At 48.3% G+C, this 27,048-nt stretch overlaps 1 protein-coding gene across 1 annotated transcript in view; it reads right to left on the bottom strand.

Annotated features, from left to right (window-relative positions):
* myo6a (myosin VIa) overlaps positions 1–27,048 on the bottom strand; it is a 58,299-nt gene that overhangs the window by 15,144 nt on the left and 16,107 nt on the right. The window contains exons 3-23 of the mRNA XM_077018171.1: positions 26,889–26,958; positions 26,386–26,459; positions 25,230–25,359; positions 24,339–24,444; positions 24,113–24,168; positions 23,585–23,682; positions 21,377–21,541; positions 18,506–18,586; positions 15,661–15,841; positions 13,264–13,408; positions 10,642–10,799; positions 9,810–9,901; positions 9,316–9,388; positions 6,566–6,693; positions 6,228–6,323; positions 5,734–5,904; positions 3,450–3,488; positions 2,831–2,924; positions 2,038–2,168; positions 1,241–1,318; positions 502–631 (exon numbers count right to left, since the gene is read on the bottom strand). Of these exons, the coding sequence (XP_076874286.1) occupies positions 502–631; positions 1,241–1,318; positions 2,038–2,168; positions 2,831–2,924; positions 3,450–3,488; positions 5,734–5,904; positions 6,228–6,323; positions 6,566–6,693; positions 9,316–9,388; positions 9,810–9,901; positions 10,642–10,799; positions 13,264–13,408; positions 15,661–15,841; positions 18,506–18,586; positions 21,377–21,541; positions 23,585–23,682; positions 24,113–24,168; positions 24,339–24,444; positions 25,230–25,359; positions 26,386–26,459; positions 26,889–26,958 (2,296 nt within the window). The remainder of the gene's footprint in view (positions 1–501; positions 632–1,240; positions 1,319–2,037; positions 2,169–2,830; positions 2,925–3,449; positions 3,489–5,733; positions 5,905–6,227; positions 6,324–6,565; positions 6,694–9,315; positions 9,389–9,809; positions 9,902–10,641; positions 10,800–13,263; positions 13,409–15,660; positions 15,842–18,505; positions 18,587–21,376; positions 21,542–23,584; positions 23,683–24,112; positions 24,169–24,338; positions 24,445–25,229; positions 25,360–26,385; positions 26,460–26,888; positions 26,959–27,048) is intronic.

Here is a 27,048-nt window from a genome sequence, read left to right as displayed (position 1 = left end):
CAAAGTAGTGCCTCCAATACTGGAACAGTATATATAGTCTTTGTTAGGAAATATGCTAATCGAAAATTGGTGAGCTTGTAGTGTGTGTGTGTGTGTGTGTGTGTGTGTGTGTGTGTGTGTGTTGATGGCACCCTCAAAGATCACTGCAGTGAGAGGCCTGTTCCTGCATTATCTTGTTAAATGGCAGAGGAGAATATGTATAAAGCTCTGGTTGGCTCTAGACCCTCATACCTTCAGACAGCTCACAATCAATAGTAGACACATTTCACACCGCTGACAGAGAAAGATTAGACTGATGTGCTTAAACACCTGAAAGTGCCCCAGGGGGGCAAACTTTAATCAAACTTCCTGGGTCATTAAGGAGCTGAACTAAAACGTGTTTCTGCATGTCAATGATCCTCAACTACAGGGTCAAAACCGAACAGTACGTCTCAGCCAGACATCACACGAAGCCCCTCGGTCCATCCGGGACAGATGAGGCCGGTGAGCGGAGTTACGTACGCTTGATGACGGACAGCGCGCACCACTGAACCTTCTTCCAGCGACTGCGGATCAGCCAGGTGTTCACGCGCTTCACCAGCTCGGCCAGGTGATCCGGATCAGACTTCATGATCTGGTCGAACTCCGCAAACTGGGGGGGGGGGGGGGGCACAGCACAGGGAACAGACAACAGGAAGGAACAGTTAGCGCAGGGTTAGCGCAGTCCTCCCTCCACTTTACACTTGTTCACTTTTCTCATCTCAACAGCTTCTTTGACGGCCCTCCTTAGCCTAGCGTGAAATGTGGTTTAGCCACAATCGCGAAATGACATCAAAGGAAAGAAAGCGTAAACAGATTGCTTAAATAAAAAATGATATAAAAAATAATTGAAAGAGGCCTGTAGGAGTTTGGTGATTTTCACACCCGTTCTTTCATTAACCTCAGACTGGCGGCATCGTGCCGACGTGGCTTCACCATCCCGTCTCTCGGCTCCTAGCGGACCAATCACAGAGCCCCTCTACGACATTCTACCTCCTCCTCATCACGGGGAAATTATTCATTGAAAATGCCATCTGGTAATTCTGGTTTACAATCCAGATCCAATCGCTCCCATTGTGTTGAAAGCATTACCCGCTAATGTTGCCTTGCCGGAATGAAATGGATCCACCTCTTTATCTCTCAGCCATATCTCACCCATATCTCAGCCATGTCTCACCCATATCTCAGCCATGGCCCGGGGGCACACATTACGACAGCTCACCTTTCCTGGTCTGAAGAAGACTCGAGTGAGACCAAACTTGTAGTCGTTCTCATTCAGTCCCAGAGCTTTGAACAAAGCCTGCAGTGATGGGCAGAAAATTCACTCTTTAACATGAACACACTTCACTCTTACACACACACACTTCACTCTTTTACACACACACACACTTCACTCTTTTACACACACACACACACACACACACACACTTCACTCTTTTACACACACACACACACACACACACACACACTTCACTCTTTTACAAACACACACACACTTAGCTCTTTTACTTACACACACACACACACACACACACACACACACACACACACACACACTTCACTCTTTTACACACACACACTACACTCTTTTACACACACACACTACACTCTTACACACACACACTACACTCTTACACACACACACTACACTCTTACACACACACACTACACTCTTACACACACACTACACTCTTTTACACACACTTCACTCTTTTACACACACACACACACACACACACACACACACACTTCACTCTTTTACACACACACACTTCACTCTTTTACACACACACACTTCACTCTTTTACACAAACCACTCTTTTTCAGCTTCACTCTGACAAGAAAAAAAAAAGACACTGCTGGAATCTACTAATAAAAATTCCACCGCGTGACTGATTCTGGTCAACGAGCGATTTATATTCAGCTGGGTCCTCGGGCGCTGGGAGGCGGTGTCACACCAAGGCCCTGGCTGCGTTAACCACGCTGACAGCGGTACCTCCCCGGCGACGAGAGACCGACCTTGCAGAAGAGCCTCGGGTCCAGACGCGTCAGCTTGGGGGGCATGTAGCGCTTGTACATGTTGTAGAGCTCATGGAAGGCGGCGCGGGATGGGAAACCGCCCTGCATCAGGTCCAGGACCGACACCATCCCTGCACGAGACACGGCACACCACCGGGGTTTTTAGGGTACTGATATGAGGTCAGCCTGCCCTTGCCCTTATAACTGTGTCCCATGCAGCTCGAGGTGAAAAACCCTGGGTCATTCTAATTGCCACAGAACGTTTGGTTAATATGAATACAGCCGTCACTGTACGGTTTCTGAAAACCTCAAGCTACAAACAATACACCTCACAAGGGGGCAGAAAAAACATTAACAATAGTGCTTAGAGCGACAGTCGGGAGGTTAACCTAGCTGAGAGAAATGGACTTTAAATGGAATCAATGTCAACACACTCTGCCTACAAACTTCAATACAAAAAAAGGCCACCTGGGACTAAACCGAAGAGGTCTACCAGCATCTTGGTTAAAATTTTTATTTTTTTTTTTAAAGAAAAGAAAAAAAACACACCTTTTTTAAAATGTCAATAAAAACAAATAAATAAATATATGCTCAAGACACGCCTGGCAGGGCTTTCATTTTAAAAACACAGCAGTTATTTTGTGTCGATAAGGTGAGGTTACGACGTTATGAGGCACTCCAGGAGATGCCTTCAGGACTCGTGCGTGAAGACTATCAGTAAAGTGCCGTAACAAGTTTGGCGGGTGTCAAGTTTGTCAGTAACTGCGGACTGATGTTCGGGAGACTCACTGACCCGAACACTGGAGCTGAGAGAGGATCTGTGCGCCCTCGAACTGGTGGCTGACCATCTTCAGGTTGGGCTTCACACAGCGGATGAAACTGGAGCCCTGGATAAGGAGAGCACGGCAGGAACATTCAGGTACCCACTCCACAACCTCAACTCCAACCTCAACCTCACCTACCTGGGCACTGGCAGGTACTGCATGTTAGCTACAGATATTGCTAACAAGTTTACACCAATCACAGAGTGTAACTCATACATTTATGCTAATGAAAGTGTTAATGGATATGTTTATGCTAATGTGAGTGGTAACTGTTACATTTATGCTAATCTGGGTGTAACTGATATGTTTATGCTAAAGTGAGAGGTAATGGATAAGTTTTTGCTAATGTGAGTGGTAACTTACATCTATGGTAATCTGGGTTTAACTGATATGTTTATGCTAATGTGAGTGGTAACTTTTACATCTATGCTAATCTGGGTGTAACTGAAATGTTTATGCTAATGTGAGTGGTAACTGTTACATCTATGCTAATCTGGGTGTAACTGATATGTTTATGCTAATGTGAGTGGTAACTGTTACGTTATGGTAATTATGAGCATTACTGCAGCGCTGCTGATTTTTAGTTACCGTGTTGCGAAGCTTTTCCAGTAGGATGTTCAACTGGGTCTGTCAGGAAGAATAAGAATAGAACAAGGGAGTTCCTTAACGAGGTCATGACCTTAACGAGTTCCTTAACGAGGTCATGACCTTTCCAACATTAAAGCAAAGACATGCTCGTTATCTTTATTAATGACTCAAGCCTCTCGTGACATAACCCTACAGCACAGAGGTGGTCAAATCGGTGGTGCCAAGCAACCCCAGTTCACTACACGGACAGACAAACAATGTTCACGCACACGCTAGCAGACCTGCGGGACACTGCGTGACACGCACAGGATAACAGGAAGGACAGGAGGGGGGGTGAGGAGAGGAGGGGTGAGGAGAGGAGGGGTGAGGAGAGGAGGAGGGTGAGAAGAGGAGGGTGAGGAGAGGAGGGGTGAGGAGAGGAGGGGGGTGAGGAGAGGAGGGGGGTGAGGAGAGGAGGAGAGGAGAGGAGGGGGGGAGGAGAGGAGAGGAGGAGAGGAGGGGGGGAGGAGAGGGGAGGAGAGGAGGGGGGTGAGGAGAGGAGGGGGGTGAGGAGAGGAGGGGTGAGGAGAGGAGGGGGGTGAGGAGAGGAGGGGGGGTGAGGAGAGGAGGGGGGGTGAGGAGAGGAGGGGGGTGAGGAGAGGAGGGGGGTGAGGAGAGGAGGGGGGTGAGGAGAGGAGGGGGGGTGAGGAGAGGAGGGGGGGTGAGGAGAGGAGGGGGGGTGAGGAGAGGAGGGGGGTGAGGAGAGGAGGGGGGGTGAGGAGAGGAGGGGGGTGAGGAGAGGAGGGGGGTGAGGAGAGGAGGGGGGTGAGGAGAGCAGGGGTGAGGAGAGGAAGGGGGTGAGGAGAGGAGGGGGGGTGAGGAGAGGAGGGGGGGTGAGGAGAGGAGGGGGGTGAGGAGAGGAGGGGGGTGAGGAGAGGAGGGGGGGTGAGGAGAGGAGGGGGGTGAGGAGAGGAGGGGGGTGAGGAGAGGAGGGGTGAGGAGAGGAGGGCTTTCTCCACACAGCTACCGAGGGACGACATGCAGACAGGCACGTCGGACGAGCACAGACACACGGATGCGCATGAGCAGTGCGTACAGGGATACCCGACAGATAATTGCTCTTTAGACCATCATCACCACGGATACCGCAGTCATGGAGACTACTTTCATATGCATCTCACTGCACACTGAAAAAACAAGAGGATAGCATCTTTCTTTTGCCTGCGTCTCTCTTTCTCTCTCCTCCTTTTCCTCAACAGTGTGAGATGGTAAGATAGGAACAGAAGAGGTGCTGGAGACGTTCGACTTCAGTTCAGGCCCTCACAGCTGAAACTGCATTACTGTCCCTCTGCGGTGTGAAAAACACACCAGTCAGTTTCTCCTTTTTGAGACTGAAGACTGTTATTAGACGTATGTTATTTATACGCTCTGTGGAACTAGAGCCAGAAGGGTAGTGACTGAAGCTGCTCTTTCTAAACAGTAAAAGAGAAAGTTAAATCGTTTAGGATTAGTTAGTAGACATAAGACCATAACAATCTGCCCTGTCTCTCTGCCTGTCTTTCTCTCTGCCCTGTCTCTCTCTCTCTCTCCCTCTCTCTCTCTCTCTCTCTCTCTCTCCTTCTGAACGTCTTCCATCTCTCCACCCATCTTTTTTATCCACAAATCCCAAGGGAAGGAGAGATGGGAGACAGAAAGAGTGGGAGAAGGTAAATAGAAAAAAAGAGGGAAAGACATAATAGATACACACACACACACACACACACACACACACAGACACACACACACACACACACACACACACAGACACACACACACACACACACACACACACACATACAGCACCACAGGAAACCAACACAGAAAACACTCCTGCTGCGGAGAGACATTAGGCACAGACAGACCCAACTCCGTGTTTATGCACAGCACACACACACATACGTAAACATCCACTCCCACTCAGGCTGCAGACCCTATTCACAGCTCTCCTGGATTGTGGAGACTCTCTATTAGCCGGGCATTAGCACACCACAAAGCAATAAAAATGCGGCTGACATTCAGCGAGATGAAATGCACAGTCAGATCGTTTGAGTGGACACGGTTCTCACCAGCCAGCACTAACTGGACACTTGTTCTTTCCACACATTCAGGAAGTTTAGATTCAAAAATTAAAATCAATAAACTGCAGAAGTTTAAAAGCTATTTCATATTTGGAATCTGTGTAGCGATTTGTTTGCTGAGTCCTCAGTGGACAGGGTGTACAGAGGGGGTAAATGGGCGGGGCTAACAGGGGATGGGCGGGGCTAACCTTGAATTTGTTGCCCACACTAATGAAGCCGAGCTTGCCGGCTTTCTGCTTGACGTCTTTAGAGTTGATGGAGTTTTCGAAAAGTTCTCGTATGAAGCCATCTTTGGACTCGCTCACGAGACTCTCCAGAGACATGTGCAGGGCGTCGTTATTCTTCTCCACAAACTGGTTCTGAGAGTGAGAAAGAAAGAGAGAGTGAGGAAAAATCACAAAAAGATAGAAAATAAGGGGAGGAGAGAGGCCTCCTTTCAGACCAGGGCTGAGCGGGGAGGTTCCAGCTGAACGTTCACTTGCGTGTGTTCAAATGTTTCGTAAAGCACTCGAGGTGAGAGGCAGCTGGCCAGACTCTCGTTTCTCTAGGGCAGGAACAGTGCTAAACATTAGCGTTACTGAACAGGAGGGGGAGGGGCTGCAGAGATGCTATCCGACACCGTCAGGGGCAGCGGGGGGGGCGCGGGGGGCGCGGGTGGGGGTTGCAGAGTGAGTGAGCGTACCGTCTCGTAGCAGACGGCTCCTGCAAAATGGCGGATGATGAATCCTTCATCATCTCTCACGTTCCTGTGCACAGTCAGCTTGGACTTCCTGGGGACCTGAGAGCATGCGCGCGCGCGCGCGCACACACACACACACACACACACACACACACATGATCATGTTTTCACTCATTCGTGTTTTGTAGTTAAAACACACCGCCAACTAAAGTAATCACAAATCAATGTTACTCAAAATCAACAGAGTTGATGTTGCTTAGTGTGTTAGTGGCAGCTGATCTGATGGCTGCGTTCACCACACTGGACCACTGGGACAGGACCACTGGGCCACTGGGACTCACAGTCAGGCGGAAGTGGTTCTTGTGCTTGTTGTGTACGGCTGCAGTAAAGTGCTGGTCGCTCGGCTGAGGTAGACGGTTCTCTTCATCCAGAATATCCAAGATGCCCACAAGCTTGGACTCCACAAGGTCTGAGACACACACACACACACACACAGTTGTCTACAAATATGGCAATACTACAATTAATCATGTTTAAATATTCCATTTTGTTTCTTTTTATTCGATGCTTTGGAACATCACATTATTGACTTATCTGGATTAACTTAGTTTAGTTCACTTTAGTTCAGTGTGGATGAAAGGCCTATTAAAGGTGTAGATTACCAATCAGAGTTTATGCCACAGTACCTGCTCTGCCAGGTCAGTTGCTATTAAATTTAAGCTCTATATTTATGTTACTAGATCAAGATAAGCAATGATTAGTTATTAATAAATATCCTTTGTAAATCTTAATAGTACCAGTTTTCCTGAACTTATTTAGAACATTAACCATTATTATCTAATTATGCCATCAGGAAGCCCCGAATCGTCAGAGATGAAGACCAGAGTGATGAAGAGGAGAGCACGAGGAAGCAGACAGCAATCGGCCCACTTTAACGGCGCTCTTTATCGGGTCATTTGCAATACCATCTGTTTTTTTTTTTTTTTTTTACACTAATGCTAACACGCATGTGCGCTCGCGCACACAAGCTGGGGCCCTGTGTTCAGCGGAGACCAGTGAGGTGTGTGAACAGCGAGGTGTGTTGGGGTCCGTGTTCAGCGGAGACCAGTGAGGTGTGTGAACAGCAAGGTGTGTTGGGGTCCATGTTCAGCTGACAGCAGCGAAGCGCCTCGGACCAGATCGGGCGTGTAATTACAGGCACCGCTAACAAATCTCCATCACAGAGGCAGTGCGTTGTGTCTTCACCCAGATGTCCGTGTGTGGGTGTGTGCGGGTGTGTGCAGCGGAAAGGTGCACAGAACGTTCGGGGCAAGAGCTTTTAAGCAGCATCAAGCTCCTCCTTAACCAGAAAAAACCTCACCGCCACCGTAAACAGAGGTCTGCTTTAAAAGCACCTGTCTATTAAATTACCCACTCAGTCAATCGTCCAGGACAGAGCAGTAATTCAAAAAAGACAAGTGATGAACCTCCTGAAGGATAATAACACATTAGGAAGCAACCCACGCAGCCTGATTCCAGAACTTTCCGCCGAGCCCCTCACCGAACTCACTGCTCGTGTAAAATATAACCGGCTTGTGTGACAAATTGCCAGAGTGTTTTGGCAGTGTTTGCATTGTCCCCTAAAGACACGAGCACAGGAAGGAGTTTGATAATATAAAAAAATGGCATATAGCAATGCCCCCCCCCCCCCCCCAACACACACACACACACACACACACACACACACCCCCAGGGAAAGATTCATTAAAAGTGAAACATATACTGGAATTTAAACATAAGCAAATGAATTGTGAGTTGAAGGAGGCAGGCGGCAATCGTGTGTGTGTGTGTGTGTGTGTGTGACATAGGTGACTCCAGGGTTTAGAAGCTGGGTATGTCCAGCTGCTCAGTGTGTCCTCGCAGTGAAAGAACAGAAGCTGCGTCTCTCTCTCTCTCTCTCTCTCTCTCTCTCTCTCACACACACACACACACACACACACACACACACACACACACACACACACACACACACACACACACACACACACACACACACACACACACACACACACACAAGCAGGCAGAAGACACTGCAGATCTTCAGCAGGGAGACAGAGAGACAGACAGCTCAGGCAACATGGTGACAGAAAACGAATGAAAAGTTCTAGGTTCCCTGCTGAAATAACCCCAGCACCCCCTCACAGTTGCCCCAGCGCACACGCGAGGGGCAAATGTTGGGTGTAGTTCGGCTGGGGCCTGGAAAGGCGGAGTCGCCCCAGACAACTGGCAGCCAATCACGCGGATGAATCTCTCTACATCAGCGTAAGAGTCTGTATCATTATATCACTGTCTGCCCATCTGTCTCTCCGTTTCCTCCTTTTTATTCTCTTCATTTATGGAACAGCAACAGTAACAAATCCGTATTCCCTACGTACGTGTGTGTGTGTGTGTGTGTGTGTGTGCGCGTGTGTGTGCGCGTGTGTGTGCGCGTGTGTGTGCGCGTGTGTGTGTGCGTGTGTGTGTGCGTGTGCGTGTATTGCTTGGTCTCCAATGTGCCAGCCCATATTTAGCCCTTAGGTTGCAATACTGTAAATGCCGTGATCTGGGTTTGTGACCCAAGTGATTCTAGTGACCTCTGGGTTAAAGCCAGCACAGCCTTTACTTTGCCAAAAACTCAAACAACGAAAGAACTGCACGTTTACACACGTGTGCGGACACACATACACGCGCCCACACCAGGTAGGAGAGAGGAGACTGAAAAAGTGCCCACAACTCAAACCTGGAACATGAAATAAAACCAACCTCTCAAATTACACTCATTATTCAAATGAATATTTTAATAGGGGCCTATTCAAATGAGGGGCTGGATCTGCTAAATATGATTAGTGGCTGTGGGGAAGGAACTGGTCCCAGCACTCTGGGTGAACTTAACATCTCCTTGTCTCCTTCCTCCATAGCAACGAGAACATGAGCTGTTTAAACTCAACGATGTCAAAACGGCCATACCTAATTTAGCGTTGCTATTTATACGCCAGAACTAACTTCATTAGCGTTACAGTGTGTGTGTGTGTGTGTGTGTGTGTGTGTGTGTGTGGGAGAGAGAGATACAAACCTATGCAGTCCTGATTGTCAACGTATTTCACCTCGTTTACCCCAAGACCTTCTTTCTGATACAGTTCCTGCTCCTGAAAGCCAAGCACAGTTCAGCCACGTCAGTTCTGTGTTGAGTTTAAACTCAGTAGGGGCAAATTGGGACCCTGGTGCAAGGTCAAAGTTCAGATTGGGGGCTCATTTGACAGTGCCTGGGATTAGATGCCCACATAGGCCCGTCTGGTCAGGTCAGCCTGATTAGAGTCTAGATGCTGGTGACAGAGGGATATTATCAGCATGACACGCTGTGAGCACTAGAGCAGGCGGACTTCAGAACAGAGAAACAGAAGAGAGAGAGAAACAAGAGAATCAGAGAGGCATGAGAGAGAGATGAGACAGACAGAGGGAGACATGTGCGAGAGAGACAGAGATGAGAGAGACATGAGAAATGAGAAACATGGGAGAGAGACAGAGACGAGTGACAGCCAGACTGTGAGGTGTGAAGAGTCCACTGACCTCTTTCAGGATGCGCTCGTTGAAGAACTGCTGGAGCTTCTCGTTACAGTAGTTGATGCAGAACTGTTCAAAACTGTTGTGCTCAAAATACTCTGGTGGGGGAAACGACAGATTAGGATGATGTCAGAGGATCCAAGAAAAAAACAGGAGGAATGCTGAGGGAAGAAGAGAGAAAGAATGAGGGAGAGAGGGAGGAAATGGGAAAGTGATGAAAGACGGGGAAGAGATAAAGAATGAAAGGGGAGGGGGGAGGGGGGCGTGTGAGACTGCTGTGAGCAATGGGGAGCACACAGAGTCTCATGAATGCTAAGCGGGACATACTGAGACTATTTCACTGCCTCCCTTTGAGTCCCTGAGAGAAAACGACCAGACAGGGGCTACACCAAAGACACAGGAGTATACACACACACACACACACACCTACACACACACCTACACACACACACACCCCTACACACACACACCTACACACACACACACCTACACACACACACACCTACACACACACACACCTACACACACACACTACACACACACACACTACACACACTACACACACACACAACACACACACAACACACACACCTACACACCTACACACACCTACACACACCTACACACACCTACACACACCTACACACACCTACACACACCTACACACACCTACACACACCTACACACACACACACACACACACACACACACACACACTTATTCTACACTAAAGGGCAGCTGGTCAATCACACACTTTGCACTTATACTCCCCCGAGCTAATCCATCCATCCATCCACCCATCCGTCCACCCATCCGTCCGGCCGGCCCACTCTCTTACCAAAACCAGCGATGTCCAGCACGCCGATGAAGGTGGCAGACGAATCGAAGGGAAAGCACTGGTTGACCCTGGTGACCACGTGGTCAAAGAGTCGGCTGTACACGGCCTTGGCCAGGGCGTCTCGGGCGTTGTTGGCTTGCTCCACCTTCAGCGGGACCCTGACAGGACAGCAGGACGGCGTGGATCATTACCCATTGACATATTCATCGTAAGTCATTAGTATTTATAAATGTCGAAACTTCAACATCAGAAGTTTGGATGCATTGCTGCTTTTTGGAACCACATCAAAGAGATCTAGCGTGTTCTGTATCATCCAGACAGTAACCGTCCTGCCTTGAGATAGCCTCCATTAAAGGCCATACAATATCATTTGTGCCGGTTTGACTGCCATCGTGTGTGGCAACGTTCCCGGTGTCAGACAACGGTCGGTACTGCCCGACCCATTGCTTCCTGCTTTAAGTTCAACCCAGCAAAGAACAATGAGGAACCGATACTGATTTATTTATATTTTAATAATATTAACAAGCACTTCAAGTATAGCATGATTTATAGAACAATGAGAGTGATCTCCTAACTGTTAGACCGTCTATAGACTCATCTTAGGTGAACAGAGTTAAGTTAATGGACTTGAATCACTGAAGACGCTCAGACTGGGGCTTTTACTGTCACACACACACACACACACACACACACACACACACACGAGTGGGTGAGATGATTGAGCTCTCCTGTGAGGGAGATACTTTGAGTTGTTCTCACTCCATGCATTTTCTAGTAAGCAGATGGGGTTTGGATAAACTTACGCGCGCGCACACACACACACACACACACACACACACACACACACACACACACACACACATAGCTGTGCACTGCAGAGTTATAGAGTTCAATCAACAAGCTGACATAATTTATGAGATAAAGACAGAAACAGAGGGGGGGGGGGGGGGGGGGGACTGCAGGAATGAGAAGAGCTCAACGTATTTGAGGGGCAGCAGGTGGAACTCTGAACAGGTCACATGACTCCCAGACCGAGGGCTGAGGGTGTAAACCTCTCTGGTCCTGTGTGTGAGAGTGTTTCCTCCGTGCGACACACACACACCCCTCATCCTCCTGCCTCCACCTCGGGGGGGCAGCAAAGAGCATCAGTGCCAGCCCCCCCCCCGTGACGCAGAACACAGCAGTGAGATCACTTACACACCAGACCGGAGGAGGACACGCGCACGCGCACGCACACACACACACACACACACACACACACACACACACACACACACACACACACACACACACACACACACACACACACACACACACACACACACACACAGAGAGAGAGAGAGACAGAGAGAAAGAGAGCGAGAGAGAGATACACACCTGGCGAATGAAAGACACCTAGCCATCTCTCCACACTCAGAGTACACATATACATGTGCAGGACGTACACTCGCAACAGATATCCAGCCATCCACACACACACACACACACACACACACACACACACACACACTCTGTTGGGGGGGGGGGGTGGAGGGGGTAGAGAGAGAGAGAGAGAGGAAGGGAGAGAGAGAGAGGGAGGGAGGGAGGGAGAGAGAGAGAGAGGAAGGGAGAGAGAGAGAGAGAGAGAGAGAGGAAGATGGAGAAGGAGGGAGTGAGAGAGGGAGGGAGGGAGAGAGAGAGGGAGATGGAGAGAGATGGAGAGGGAGGGAGCGAGAGAGGGAGGGAGATGGAGAGAAAGATGTGGAGAGAGAGATGGAGAGGGAGATCAAAGATTCTATTCTGTTGACTGGAAACACTTAAGACCACCACTGCTGTTTTGTTGTTCAGCACAAAGCCGACTGCCGCTTGTCTACACACACACACACACACACACCCCAGAGCTAGGCCACTGGGATTGTGGCCCGTGCGTCTCTAGTAGGGTTAGCCCAGACTCACACACTGATCTGAGTGGTGCAGTCACTCCCTTCTGTCTCTCCTGCATCCACGTGCGTCTGCTCACGTGACCTCGCCACCACGCAGAGCACATCAAATATCTTATTGGGCTGACATGGTAGCAGTCAATAAACCAATGACCTGCCTATAGAAGCACCTCACACACCACAGTCATAACGACCTTACATTCATCATCTGGGCGACAGCAGCCAGATTTCAGGAGAATGTCCCGAATTAAACCAGACACTACATTATCGGACACCCACGTTATGAATTAAAGTCATAATGTACCGCGAAATTCAACCACATGCACGAATAAAATAAGACACAGTGACTTCCAGTGCCACTGCGTGAGGACCTTGGGTGATAATGTCCACAGATATGTCAGCGGGGTTATTAAAAAGGCAGAATATGCAGCTAAAAAGTTGCCGTAGCAACGCCACCGGGAACCACGTGACCGACGCCGTTCACTAACACCGCCGGGGACGTTCTGGCGCATGCGCGTTAAACGAGCGCGATTCTGCGTGGCCTTCACATCATCGACTCCTGTTTAAGTGGCCGAAACGCTCTTAAAAGAGAAGAAGATTCCTCGCATTAGCGAAAGAGCGACACAAACGCTAAGTCAATCAGCGTGAATGCCGCTCGGCGGTGGGAGAGAGCTCGCCTCCACCCGCCGGGCCTGAGCCTTACTTGATGACTGTGCCTTTAGCGCCCCCTGCTGTCGTGAGCATGACTCGAGACGTGAGGCTGACTCTCAGGTCCTCCTCGTCCAAACCCAGCAGCTCCGCACAGTGGTCCAGCGCCTGGCCAGACTTGTTCTTTATGACGCAGCCACCTAAAACACACACACACACACACACACACACGAGGGGTTCTTATTAAATGGACATGAAATGAGCTGAGAGCAGGTTTCCATCCCCTCCCCCCCCCCAAAAAAAAGATTTCTCCAGGTGTCTCTAGATGACACACAGACCCATGGGGTGGTGATGTATGGGTGAGATCTCTCCTCCCACTGAGACCTCTTTGAGACGTAAACTCTATCCATTAATCCTGTAATCACACACTCCCAGCTTTGCCTGCAGTGCGTGAGAAGCAAAGCCAGCCCTCTCCTCCTGCCCTGGTCTCTCTCAGCTCCCCCCCTGGGTGGTAAATACCGCCATTACAGTGCTGTGATTACAGCTGTGATGCTGCACCTGTCTGCCTCGCACAGGAGGCTCTGACCTCCTCCCCCGTGACCAATCACCACACTCAGTTTTTGGAGGGGGAGGGGCCAAGCATGCTTATTCAGACCGGGGTCCGCCCCATTCCGGACATGTCTCCTCTTGTACAGCCCATCACTGGTTTGACTGGGCTGTCTCTCTAAACTGGCTCAAAGTGTCGAAGCTCATGCTTCAAATTGTACAACCCTACATTATATCAAACGTTTCGCTTAATGACAATAATCATAATAATCTGGGTAACCATTGATTGACAGTTAATGGATTAACTGCTGGTTTGTGTTTCAGCCTACCATGCAGGTTCAGAAGTGTTTCAGGGTACGCTAATGGGGTTTCCTCGTGCTCACAGCGGTACGCTAATGGGGTTTCCTCGTGCTCATGGCGGTACAGACGTAGGTTTGTCGGCAGGGCCGCTGGACACACCCCAGTTTATACCCTGATACACAAACGGCATCTTCGGCATTATCAACGTTTCTAAAAATCTGCTGTCTACACCTTCAGGAGTCTGAGCAATAATCAGATCTATGCCACACGGGGGTGCTCACACGCATGTGTGTGTGTGTGCGTGTGTGTGTGTGCATGTGTGTGTGTGTGTGTGTGTGTGTGTGTGTGTGAGAATGTGAGTATGTATTTGTTACAGACAGCAGGTTGAAGTCTGAGATGTGAGCGTTATTAAAGTGATCGATCACAGTGGAGTCTCTGTCTCTCTCTCTCTCTCTCCGTCTCTCTCTCTCTCTCAACTGTAGAGGAACTGCAGAGACAGACCCAGCGAGAAGACGTCCTCACAAGGTAACCACGGCTATCCTCTTCTGTCAGCGGCGGAATCCCAACAACTCCCTCAGACTCAGACATCCTGACGTCTCCTCAGACAACAGCCATATCATCTACTCTCCCACGGCAACCAGGACCAACAGTAACCAGGACGACAAGCGTTTCCTCCAAACATTCAGCGCTCCATCATTCCCAAACAGCCACGCTGCTTCCTGGTCTTGCATCCATACATCCCTGCACCTCTCAACTACATTTCCCATGATCCTAGCAGGACCAAGAGGTCCCTGGCATGAGCGCTTGGTGTAGGTAGACACATTAAATACCACAGAAGAAGAAACAGAAAGAACTGGAAAAATGTTACCATAACCTGATGGCAGTAGTTACGCAGAATGTGCAATGCAGTATTTAATTCCTATTCATAACGTTGCTAATGGTGATAAATGGTGCAACGGTGTCATTGTACATTTTCACTTAGTGCATTTAGCAGATGCTCTTATCCTGAGCGACTTACAAAAGTGCTTTGTCATCTACTCATAGAATGTAGCTCGTATCAAAAAAATGAGTCCGGACAGAGAAGTGTCTTGAAACTGTGACTCAAAGCGAGGTGTTTCCCAGCTGTACCTGAGGTTCGTGGTACCAGGGGAACATATCTGGCACTGGCCACCACCATCATGTGGGGAACGGCTGGCCTATTTTTTGCTTTGTAGGCGGGCGTCAAGATGAAACTGAAGTTGACATCTGACACGGGCAGCTACTGGACACCCAGGAAGTGAACACAGCAGTGGAGTTGTGCTAAACTCACCTGTGCTAAACTCACCTGTGCTAAACTCACCTGGGTCCGGGGACCACGCACGTGAAACAACCAGTTCGGGTTTGATACACAAATGAAGCTAAGAAGACCAGCGATATGTACCACGCCCACACAGATCCAGCTATATATATTTCCCACTTAAATTATATAGCTGTATCATTCCCTACTTATTTTAAAACATTAAAGCTTCACAACATCTCACAGAATCAGCAGAGAGGTGAGAAGGGAGAACCCTTAGTGGGAGGGTAGCTAGTGGTGGTTATCCTGCTAACTGAGTCCAGACCTCACCTGAAGTACTGCCCGCCTCCTCGAAGTCCACGTTGCCCAGGTGGAGAACGCCAGCCACCACCCGGAAGAGGTCCTGCTTCTCCGCGTCGTCCAAGCCAATCTTCTTCATGGCCACCACCATCCGGCTGAAGTCGCCTTGATCATCCAGCAGCGGGTCCTTCAACGGGCCGGCCTTCAGGTGCTGAGAGGTGGCACGCAGGACAATAGGTCAGGGGTCAAGGTTTACAGGTCAGTGCATGGCAGTATGACAGCAGTGTGGGTGAACTTGAAATGCCACCACCAGGGAGAGGAGACAAAAATTGAGGGACGCACACACACACACACACACACACACACACACACACACACACACACACACACACACACACACATAACCCCACCCACACACCCACCCACCCGCACCCCTGCGCACAAACACACACCCCTGTGCACACACACATCCGCGCACAGCAACCCACTGCAAGTAATTGCACAGTAGCTCCGGAGGAACTTAAAAGAGAAAATGAAGAAATAAAGAGCCATCTACGAGCAGGAAGTCCAACTGTGTTTGCTGCCATTTGTAGATTTCTGACATTTTAAAGGAGCGCGGCATCACGGAGGGCACGGCGTAATGAAGGTCACCGCACACGGGCGTCCTCCAGCATTACGGCACAACGAACCTACAAACAGCTCTCCACATCAGCATGGCCCCATCTTCCAGTCATTATCACTCGCTGGCCCCTGCCCCACCTCCCCATTACACCGTGGGGCAGCGTGAAAGGGAGGGCCACTTTCATGGGATCAAACGCTGTACGTGATGAAAGGGAAGACACTCATTCCAGGTGTTACAAAACTTGAGTGGAACAGGTGGTCTCCTCTGTAGAAGGGGTGAGGACCCAAGGTGACGAAAATCCACTACGAAACGGAGCGATTTAGATTTAAATAAAGAGAAACTAAAATGTTTCTGTGTTTGAGAGGCCATGTGGGGCTGACCAAACAGCAAGCACCAGCGGTAAGGCTGTGGTTTATCAACCCAGATTCCAGGGTCAGGCGCCCCACTTAAGCGGCTTCCAGCGGCTGAAGGCCAAATGGTGTGTGCGGAGTTCCCCTGGAGCTGGCAACCACAACGAGGCAGAGGGAAGCGACCTTCTGAGCCACAGGCCCAAGCAAAGAGGTTTTCAGATAGAATCTTTTAATGTTCGAGCTCTCCGCTCACCCGCCCGGCAAAACCCACAGAAAGACCGAACTGAAAATGCAACCAGCAGAGACGCTAGCTTAGCTTAGCAGACACCAGATCCCTCCCTCCTGCTCAGCCTAGGTCAAATAAATATCAGGCGCTATGGTATAATGAGTGGCCTCATCCCATATCACTCTCTTTAATCTCTCCACCGCCTAGATGGTGGAACTTCCTCTAGGATTCAGAGTCTTTTAAGTGGACTGGGATGGAGCCGCTGGTCGCACATACATATTGGACCTAGGCCGGGAAGTGGGGAGAGCACGGAGATGAATCAAAACCAGGCCCCGCCCCCAACCAACCCCCGATCGAATACCCATAATCACCTTCTTGTCCTGTGATATACAGAGAAAAGGCAACATAAAGACACATTGAACTGAGGTTAACTTCACAAGCAGAGGGCGTGAAATGATTAGTGTGTATCAGAATAAAGGACAAGGGCCCCTTGATTTTGAGCGTCAACAAAGCCCCGCACAAATCACCCATAACAGAGTATGCGAGGTCGTTAGGATGTGGGCACCACCCCTGTGATTTGCACCACCCCTGTGATTTGCAGTCTCCTACAGAGCCTCCAGCAGGGAAGTCGATTCCTCCGCTCACATCCTCCCGTGTATGTCGAGTCATCAAGTCGGGATGACTGCAGAGACAAACTCTGCATCCCTTCAGGGCGGCTTTACGAGAAGACGACCCCCCCCCCCAACCTCCCGTAACGCTCAGCCTATCTGTTCAGGAGTTAGCTAATATGCCTGGGTCAATAACCAGGACACCAGCCCCCGGGCACAGACCACCAAGATGACAAAGAGTCAGAGAAATATGGAGTGAACAATACATGAACACGAATCTGCAAGTTTTAGCGGTCCGCATAAAGTCAGACTGTTACTACATTGTTTGGAATGGTTTTATTTTATTGAGATAGTCTACTTCATTTTCATGCTAAAGATCATGTGTAATCAGTCTTATGTAAAAGCCATATAAAGCTAATTAATGTCAGATACATTAAAAGTATTATCATCGTCATTATTCTTATCTATTAAAAAAAGAGAGAAACACTTTCGTTAAAGGACATTAAAAATTGAGGCACTCCCTTATAACTTTGCATAACCTGTTCAATAACCTCTTCCCACTCTCCTCCTACAGTAAGTGCACATTTCTAATTAATAATAAAGCAATTCAGTTGAATACCATTCCCTGGACAGTGCTAAGCTTATAATGAATTAATCATGTCTAGTCCCAGAGGCTGGGAACACAAGTGTCTTGTAAGGCTTACTGCTGCAAACAATAATTCATTTTACTAGTCTTACAGGCCTGTAGGTGCATGGGACACTTACAATAGACCAGTTCTGAATAATTCATTATAAGCAGAAAGCATTCTCATTGGTGAGTGTTATAAATCATCTCTGTCTTTTCATTATCGATACTTAGCATGTGTTCATTGTTTGTGTGAGGGTGTGTGTGTGCATGGGTGTGTGTCCCCAATGATATGTGATCAAGATCCAATTCGACCACTTATACCTGAGAAAAACTTTGGTCCCAACCAGGAACGTGCATGTTAAGTGTGTGTGGCCCGGAGGCGTGGCCCAGAGGCGTGGCCAAGAGGCGTGGCCAAGACCATGGACAGGGCAGGTGATTTACCTCGGCACTTTTGCGGTTCTGAAGAATCTGCTTGTCCGTATCCTTAGTGGCAAAGTAGCGTGTGCACCCCCGGTTCAGGTACTGCAAAACACAAGAGTGCTCCGTTAGGAGTGAACAGCCACGGCCAAGAGTGCTCCGTTAGGAGTGAACAGCCACGGCCAAGAGTGCTCCGTTAGGAGTGAACAGCCACGGCCAGCACTACCCCAAACAGGTTCTGGATGAAGCTAAACAAAGTTGAGTGGAGTGTGTCTGCGTGTCACACTCCAACCTGCTCTCACTCTCACACACACACACACACACCTGAATACTCAATCCTGAGGGATTTCAGGAAACTTGCACACAGTGTGACCTTGTCATTTAAGTCCTATTTCAAACGGCCGGTGGCCCAAAATAATAAATATAGTTGAGCCTAAACGTTGTCATGCACTTTGGCCAAATACATTCAGTAGGTTATGAATCATGGGTAGTTTCTAAAGAATTGATTAGAGATGGCATCTTCTGTATTAATTTGCTATATATAAATTGCTTCTTGCATTAATGAATATGACTTTTAAAGGCTATGGTAATACAAAATTACGTGATTTGCTTGTTAAAGAAGACGCTTTTAAAATTATTTCTCTTTACTTATGACTTAGAAGATCAGACCACATTTATCCATGGTATCCAGGTAAGAGTTTCCAAATGTTTCCTTGAAACTGCCCAATTTTCAACAATTCTGAAATTCTCTGTTCACAAATTCTCTACATTTCACTGAACTGCAAGCTGTTAAAAGCCTTGTGAAAACGAGTCCTTTCTAATGCCTCTAATTACTACAGGGAGAGATCAGACATCTCGCTGGTGCTGGGAGCCCATATCAGCAGAGGTACCACACAATGAAGACAACCTGGAACTCAGGACCTGATGTCCTGATGTCCTGAGGCTCAAAACCAGTCAGCAGACGGCAAAGTACAATAGCTTCCATTACTGAAAAGGGGGAGAATAGGAGAGAGAGAGGGAGGGAGGGAGAGAGAGAAAAAAGAGAGAGAGAGAGAGAGAGGAGAGAGAAAGAGAGAGTGAGGGGGAGAGAGGGAGGTGATGAGAGAGAGTGAGAGAGACAGAGAGAGTGAGAGAGAGAGTGAGGGGAAGAGAGAGAGAGTGAGGGGGAGAGAGAGACAGAAAGAGAGAGACTGTAAAGAGGATGAGATTGGGAAGGGAGGTGGGGATGGAGACAGAAACAGAAGAGGAGGGAGACAGACAGTTGACAGACAGGCTGGTAGGCGTCTACAAGCACTCGAAGACAGACAGTATAAATGTGTGTAGATAAAGCAGGACAGAGGAAGATGGGGGCAACTCTTCCAGAAGCTTCCAGACCTCAACTACTTCAGAGTCCTTCAGTCTATCAAACTTCCTGCTTCAGCTTTATTACAGACAAGAGCACCTACATCACACACACACACACACACACACACACACACACACACACACACACACACAAACACAAACACACACCACATCCAAACATGCAACACGGATCACAGCTGACCGAAGGCCACGTCAGTCACCATCTCCTGTACGTTTAATCAGCATGAAGAGTGAAACAGCAGGTTTACAGACTCAAGGGGCGATATGCACAACAAGGGGCGAGATCACTCCTGGAATACACGCGTGATGCGTGAGGAGGCTGTCATTGTGTGGCTCCCTACGCTGTGTGTGTGTGTGTTTGTGTGTAATCTGATGTTTTAGCACCCTATTTCTGGAAGTGTCGCAATTGCGACACACACACACACACACACACACACACACACACACACACACACACACACACACACAACGCCGTCGTTTCCTCCTTACGCTCCGTCACCTTTGGAGTGAGAAACCAAGCGCTTCAGAAAACAAGTAAACAAAAACTGTTGTATTTGCCCAGAGTATCAAAGAACAATAAAAACGTGTTTTGTTTTGCTCTTTTCCACATCACTGTTACATAAAGGTGCTTTCAGGAGCGTATGAGGCACACTTTATATGTTTATGGTATACACACATTCATTCTCTACCATGAATAAATGAGTAATTGTTAAGTGTACATTACAGCGCCTTAGTGGCAGCTGCACAAGCTGAGCCAGGATAATCCCCCCCATTTCCTTTAGAGCTTACTGTCAAGTGCCCTAGAGGATGCATTTCACTTCAAAAGATTCTTATCAGCACACGAGGCTCTCAGCGTCTCACGGAGCATCAGGACGTTCTGTGATCTCGCAATCTCTCAGCTCAATTTCAGCTTTGAATTCAGCACATCAGAAGTCAGCACAGACACAGTAAAGCCCACCAAAAACACCCCCCCCCCCCGCCCCCACGGTCTTCATCCACCCAACACATCTCAAATCCACTCTATAAGTCTATAGCATCTTAACATGCACTACGTTTAGACCAAACCCTTAGTAAGACAAGGGCTTCTACATGGAGTTCATTTACATCATTGTTAGAAGGACAATCAGTGGCATGGTGGTGGTAAAAATGACAGCGATCTGACCACAAGCTCAACGTGGAGATGCACACACGAACAAAACAAGAGACTTTTCCCATCCTGGGCAATTCTGCCATCTAGTGGCTACTCACCATAAACACATTCCTGCAGACATCCACTGATACAGCTCTAGAGCTCACCTGACTGTGGTGCCAAGAGGCTCACAGGACACTGTTTCATACCAGGAGGAGAAACCACTACCCTGTACAGGACTGAGGCCCTGCAGGACAACATGCTACGACTTTGGAAAAGTAAAATCAAAATATGACCAATCCAGATTCCGGGGTGTTTCTGCCCTGTTCCTCCTGCTGAAGACCAAATAACATCTAATCAAGCCCAAAGTAACGTCAGACACACGGCCTGTTCCCACTCACCCTGAAGGAGTCTGGAGAAGACAGGTGGAACTTCTGACGAACGTCCTCCGGCGCCCCTGCACAGAGCCGGTAGAAGATGTGGTAGTTCCTCTCCTCCAAGCTCTGCCTGCAGATACGAGACTTCTCCAGGAGGTAGTGGGACACGAACCCGCCCACCACAACATTCTGGATGCACCACACACACACACACACACACACACACACACACTTTAGTATAGGACAGACACGCTTTGCCACATCTCTCCTCACACAGATCCACTAACAGCAGCGTGGAGCAGTACCTTTACTGCTCATTTGCATAATCAAATACATGACATACACGCTGTAGGTTCATATACACAAATGACACCAGAATGTTTTATTACATCTATATATACTGTGGGGCCTCCATAGATTGGACACATTTTTCCAGCACATGCCTCCGTTGGCTCGCCTTCTTCCCATAATGCATCCTGCTGCCAGCTCTTTCCCAGGTAAGTGAACCACATGCACCCAGCCATCCACTGCATACTGAGACCAGCCCACAAGACCCGTCATGTGACCCAGTCCTCCGGGACACACCCACTTCAGGAACGGACCGCTCACTCGCTGCCTATAGATGTGTAGAGGTCCAGCCCCTCCACAGGTATGAGGCACCTGTCATTCACTTCACCCGTCACTGGTTTTAATGTCATGGCTGGTCGAGGTTTCCAGAGAACCCGGATGTTTTGGTCAAAGGTCCTTCAGCCTCTTCTATGTTCCAGGAGGAACCAGTTTACATTAGAAGATGTTCCAGAACATTCACTCATTCCATGTGGTTCCAAAGTTTCAAGAGTGAAGATCAGCTAACGCAGTGTCCAATAGCACTTAAGTGCCTTGCAACTGGAAATGACAAACCCATCATTGTGATGGTCTGTAGGTGTTCAGCAAGATGATCATCAAGCCTCCACTTGGTTTCTCCAATGTAAAGCTGATCTCTAGCTCATCTCTAGCTCATCTCTTGCTGATCTCTTGCTAGTAGAAAAAGCAGCCGATCCTTTCATGCCAGTTATTTCAGTGGCTGAATTAATAAATGTACTTGTAGCACACACACACACACACACACACACACACACACACACGGGCTGCAGACACAGCACTGGTTATAATCTGAATATCTCTTCTCCCTCTCCTGATGAGCACGTCGTCAGAGATTTGTCTGGTCTGTAGGAGATTAGGGGAGCGTCCTTTATGTGATGTGGTCTCAGTGGCGTCTCCATAACGTTCAGGGGGAGAACGAGGGAGGCCAATCGAAGTCTCAGCGTGACAGATTAAAAACGCTAAAGAGCACAGAGGAACCTCAGGGACTCGAGCTAATACAATTATCTTATATTATCTTAAATGAACATCACATTACGAGACTCATTTGATATCAACCAGGAAATCATTAATTAGCCTGTAAAAATTCTAATTTCAGTGCATTGTCACGACTATATAAAGGCTGTGGGTGGCTTCTCACACTGTTTGATTCAGTTCAGCCCACTGTAACTTGGGAAACTACTAACATTAGTGGAGCTGGGTTTCAATACAAGTGCAAGTGAGAAACAGTCTACAAAAACGCAAAGGCCACGCTAACCATGTGGGCAGTCATGGCCTAGCGGTTAGGGAACTGGTCTTGTAACCGGAGGGTCGCAGGTTCAATTCCCAGACCTGAGGCCATGACTGAGGTGCTCCTGAGCAAGGCCCTAACCCTCAATTGCTCACTTGTATAAAAAAATGAGATAAAAATGTAAGTCGCTCTGGATAAGGGCGTCTGCCAAATGCCATAAATGTAAATGTAACCAAACACAAGAACCACACACAACAGTACACACAGTACAGTAACACACAGTACAGTATAGTAACACACAGTACAGTACAGTAACACACAGATCTGAACTATCAAAGCAGAGCGGTGGATTCAACATGCTGGCGTGTGGTTTACACTTTTAACGAGTGAAAGTGACCAGAAATGATGTACAACGTATTTCCTAAAAAGACTTGAACTTGAGGTACGTAGGGGGCGAGGCACGTAGGGGGCGAGGGCACGTAGGGGGCGAGGTACAGCCCCGTCCGAGGCCAGTTTCAGGTAGGAAGAGGCTGGAACAAAGGATCAAGCACGCTGTGTGATGGTGAGGTGGGCTTGTCTTGAGGGCGGGGCATCAGGGGGGGCGGGGTGTCAGGGGGGGCGGGGCGTCTGGGGCGACTCACCTTGTTGTTGAAGTGGATCTCCACAAACTTGCCGAAGCGACTACTGTTGTTGTTGCGGACTGTCTTGGCGTTTCCAAAGGCCTCCAGCAGGGGGTTGGCTACAGAGTCCAGGAGAAAAGATCATCAGATAGCCAATACTGAATTTCTTCATAATATGAAAATATCAAACGTTGGCAATCTCCAAATACCCAGAAGAAATTAATCAAATGCCAGCAGCACAATATGTAGAGTTATACTGAAGTATATTAAAAACAAAACCATCTCAAACGGCACCATGCCATACGCTAGACAGTAACACCAGTAGAGATGGACCCAGGCAGACGCAGGCGCGAAGACAAACAGAGGCACTGATATCAAGAAGGACAGAATTAAAACCTTAAAAGGCTTGTCATCCACTCCTATATTTAGTTAGTACATTACTATAAAAATCATAAGATGGTATATTTGTTTATCACTGCATATAGACTACACTGTTGGGGCCAGTGCGTTAGCCAGGCAGGGGTGGTCAGAGTGAGCGTGCGCACATACCTTCCACAATCCTCTCATCGATGTCCTGACCAGTGCCATAAGAGGTGGTTAAATACCTGGGTAGGAACAGAAGAACACGTATGGGTGATGAAGGACTCCTTGGATTGCATCATCATCATCATCATCATCATCACCTGTTCAACTACACTCAACACAGCACCAACACCACATGCGGTTTTTGTAGCCAACTCTGTGTGTGTGTGTGAGAGAGTGTGTGTGTTCACACCTGAGTACAAACTTGGTGTTCTCGGTCTTCCCTGCTCCCGACTCTCCTGAGACAATGATGGACTGACTCATCTTCAAGACCTTCATGTCACGAAAGGCTTTATCAGCTGGAAGAGACCAACAGGGGTTCAGCTCTCACACAATCACACATCACACACACTGAACCTTCATGTCACGAAAGGCTTCACCAGCTGGAAGAGACACGGAGTTTCAGCTCTTACATAACAAATCAGATCCCATGTGAAATGTTGTTTTGTTTACGTCACTCCAATGTGCACTCACAAATACAAAAACGTTGCCCCGAGTCACAGACATGCTGTGACCTGCTGTGAAGGCCCAGAGAGGCGTGGGAGCAGGAACAGCATCAGACCGACACACCAAATGACATCACGACACTTTTACACACCGCATCAGACCGACACACCAAATGACATCACGACAGTTTTACACACCGCATCAGACAGACACACTAAATGACATCACAACACTTTTACACACCGCATCAGACACACTAAATGACATCACAACACTTTTACACACCGCATCAGACACACTAAATGACATCACTCGACACTTTTACACACTGCATCAAACAGATACACTAAAAGACATCACAACACTTTTACACACAGCATCTTACACAGGTTCTCAGCCTATATGAGAATGTGTTCAGGGTATCGTAGGTGGTCAGTGTACATGAGAATGTGTTCAGGGCATCACTGCCTCATGAAGCTGGTTAAAACCACCAAGAGCGTCCAGAGCTTCGTCCCAAACTGAGAGACAAATGAACAGAAACGTCAGCTGTTCAACACAACAGCATGTGGTGCTGGGGGCTTTTCGGAGCCGGTCAGGTGTGGGGTGTGATGGCGGGGCGAGTTCACGCCCTACTCACCCAGCGCGTAGACGTGTGGGGGCAGGGTGCCCAGGGAGCGGCCCTGGTACTGCTGGATGGTGTCGGGGGTGTACAGCTTGGGGATGTCGTAGTAAGGGTTCACCGCGATCAGGATGTTGGCCACATATGTCTGTAAGACCGCAGACAGCACAGTGAGACTTAGTAAAAAAAAAAATTAGGGACTCCCGAAAGTTCCAGAAAGTTAATTATTTATTGTGTGTTTGTTATTCAAACTAGTACCCCAGAGCATTATTGGCTTGTGAATCATGAAGTTACTCATTTGATCTTGGCTGATCTCAAACTTCTGCCACTGTATATGGAAGCAGGGCACGACAGTCTCCTCTATACCCAGCGAATAAAAACGTCTCAACTTGTACAATAAAAATTGGGAAAATGTCAAATGAGTTGCAGTGACTCAATGTGACCACAAGGTGGCATCTAAAGTAAAGCTGCTGCTTTGGCTAGAATTCAACACTCTGGACTGCCGTCGTCGCTGAACTCAAAAGTTGGTGAGAGAGGACAAAAACAAGGTCTCAGCACTTAAAACAGGCTTAGTGAGAGAGAAAAAACCCACAAATAAACAAAAAAACAGAAAGAGAGAGAGAATATGAAGAAAGAGGAGGAAGACAGACAGTTGACAGACAAGGTGGTAGGCGTCTCAAGCACTCAAAACAGACAATATAAATTTGTGTAGATTAATTGGGAGGGCAGAGGAAGTCGTAGAGAACAAGAGGGCACTGCTTCCAGAAGCTTCTAGACCTCTACTTCATAACCCTACTGTCCATCAAACCAAATGCAAAACGCAAACAGAGGAAAGGGGGGACAGAAACCTCGAGTAGATAAGTATGAATTACAGGTGGGAGAAATAATGAATGTCAGGAAAACATCCCACAGAAAAGAAACTAAAACATCATTTCCATCCCAGAACAGACAAAGGCCGGTTTGTTGGGCAGGTTCTACGGTTCTGCTGGAGAACGAGCTGGTGTCTGAGAAGTGAGCGTGCCCTACTGGGCTAATGTCAGAGCTGCAGACCAAGATCAGCCTCGTACAAGCGGTCGTGATGTCCGTCAGCTCCAGGACACCCGTGCGGAACACGGGGGGAGTTGTGCGCGGACCCCAGGCGGTCTGCTGCGTGTCCGCACGTTCAGCTACTCACGTAAATTTTGTCTTTGCTGTAGCGCACACGCACGTTGTTTAGCAGAGTGGCTTCGTTCAGGTACATCAGAGAGCCTGAGGAACAAAAGCAGAGGGACTGACCACTGCAGTTAAGACTTCTGTAGAGAACGGTGAGCAGATGAAATCACATGACCAAAACTAAATAAATGGTTTTTATTATCCCTCATTTCGTTATTGTCAATGTCTGTCTATTATTACGACCGAGTATAATAGTGCGACTAATCTGGCAGAGCAAAGTTCCTGGTACATAATAAGTTTTGTTTTTTGGTTGGTCGGTCGGTCAGTCACATGACATTGGCAGGATCTCCGCACTCAGAAAGCTGAACTCTTAGCTCAGATAACGAAGCACGCTGGTTTCTGAGCAGATATTTAAATTATTAAACCAATAAATACATAAATAAACACTCAGTACAGTTTCCAGGTGGCTACCTGTTCTAGACAAATCTACCTAAAACACAAAAGTCCAGAAGGGGTCCAACTCACAGTTGTCTTCCACGTGTTTGTTGACATCGTCCTCGGCGGGAAACACTTGGTTGACGGGAGCAAGGAACGTCTGCGAGACAGGAAGACAGCAGCGTTAGTGAGACACTCGCAAGATGTAGGAACACAACTGTACAAGGTCAAAATCTACAAATGTCTCATA

This window comes from Brachyhypopomus gauderio, chromosome 9 (genome assembly GCF_052324685.1).
Source record: "Brachyhypopomus gauderio isolate BG-103 chromosome 9, BGAUD_0.2, whole genome shotgun sequence".
Lineage (NCBI taxonomy): Eukaryota > Metazoa > Chordata > Actinopteri > Gymnotiformes > Hypopomidae > Brachyhypopomus > Brachyhypopomus gauderio.
The sequence above is the reverse complement of the archived record's forward strand: the minus strand, read 5'-3'. Positions and strand labels throughout refer to the sequence as shown.